The 1,099-nt window shown below is 31.7% G+C and overlaps 1 protein-coding gene across 1 annotated transcript in view; it reads right to left on the bottom strand.

Annotated features, from left to right (window-relative positions):
- The window catches only part of LOTGIDRAFT_165822 (hypothetical protein), a gene marked incomplete at both ends in the record, with an annotated part of 2,389 nt that extends 1,523 nt beyond the window's left edge, over positions 1-866 (bottom strand). Inside the window, 2 exons of the mRNA XM_009062834.1 lie at positions 435-455; positions 797-866. Of these exons, the coding sequence (XP_009061082.1) occupies positions 435-455; positions 797-866 (91 nt within the window). The remainder of the gene's footprint in view (positions 1-434; positions 456-796) is intronic.
- Positions 867-1,099: the final 233 nt, after the last annotated feature.

The following is a 1,099-nucleotide window of genomic DNA, read 5'->3' as shown; positions in this document are numbered from 1 at the left end:
CCCCCCCAACCCAACCCTGAAAGCAAGTTTTTCAGGCAAAAAACCCATGACTAGGTCAGAAATTCTGGCAATCTCAGATATTTCGCCCACCTCGGATGTAAACCTGGCTGCGCCACTGATAAGGACGGAAAATAAATCTAACGCGATTTAAGAAGTGAAGGTAAACAAAAAACAAAAATGTGTAATCCTTTCGAGGCAAAAACTGTTCCTTAAAACAAGGGAAATTGTTTTTACAATACAAGAAGTTTCCAGCATCAAAAAATCAAAAGATCAAAAATAATGAATCTCGGGAATCAATTTGTCATTGAAATCGGGAGAAAAATTCTCTAATATGCAAAACTATTAAGACATACATACTTTTTATGTACCTCCCTAATGTTAAATGTGTGCAATGTGCAAAGTGACGTTAAAATAAGAACTATAAGATAACATACCTTTAGTCGTTCTAACATTACCTACAAATACCAATAAATTCATGTCAAGTATCAAGAATTTTAATTATATAACAAAATCAATAACTTATATACCAAGACTATAAGATAGGTCTCAAGAACTTTATTATATTTTTATTTAATGAGACTAATTTTAATTATGGCAGCTTTCTTGGCAGTAGAGTACAAAAAAAACTTTGGAATTCTTTCGAGGCAAAACATAATCCTCAACCCAAGGGAAAATATTATTTGCAATACATGAACAAGAAATTTCCAGCATCAATAAATAAAAAAATTAGTGCAAAGTGACGTTGAAATAAGAACTGTAAGATAACAAATACCGTCAAAATTAAAATATGACCCACCGGCAGCAAAAACAGCCAGAGAGGTTACGCAGAACAGAACCGCAGAGTACAGGAATCTTCCAGCATGCATCTTCTCAGTTACAAGTGAAAATAAAGCAATAATTGGCCACGTGTATTTATACTCAATTCTAGGCAGTTTTTAACATAGTTTTTTTTTTGTTCTATTAGCTTATCTGCCTGACATCGAATAAGTACGGAAACTTAAATACAACATGTTTTTGAATTTTTGAATTTCGAAATTTATAAAAAAAAAAACTTTTAATTTTGTAGGATTACTTTTGAATTTGTAAAAATACTTTTGAC

This window comes from Lottia gigantea, assembly GCF_000327385.1.
Source record: "Lottia gigantea unplaced genomic scaffold LOTGIsca_53, whole genome shotgun sequence".
Taxonomy (NCBI): domain Eukaryota; kingdom Metazoa; phylum Mollusca; class Gastropoda; family Lottiidae; genus Lottia; species Lottia gigantea.
Note: the sequence above shows the minus strand (reverse complement) of the source record. Positions and strands in the feature narration are given on the sequence as shown.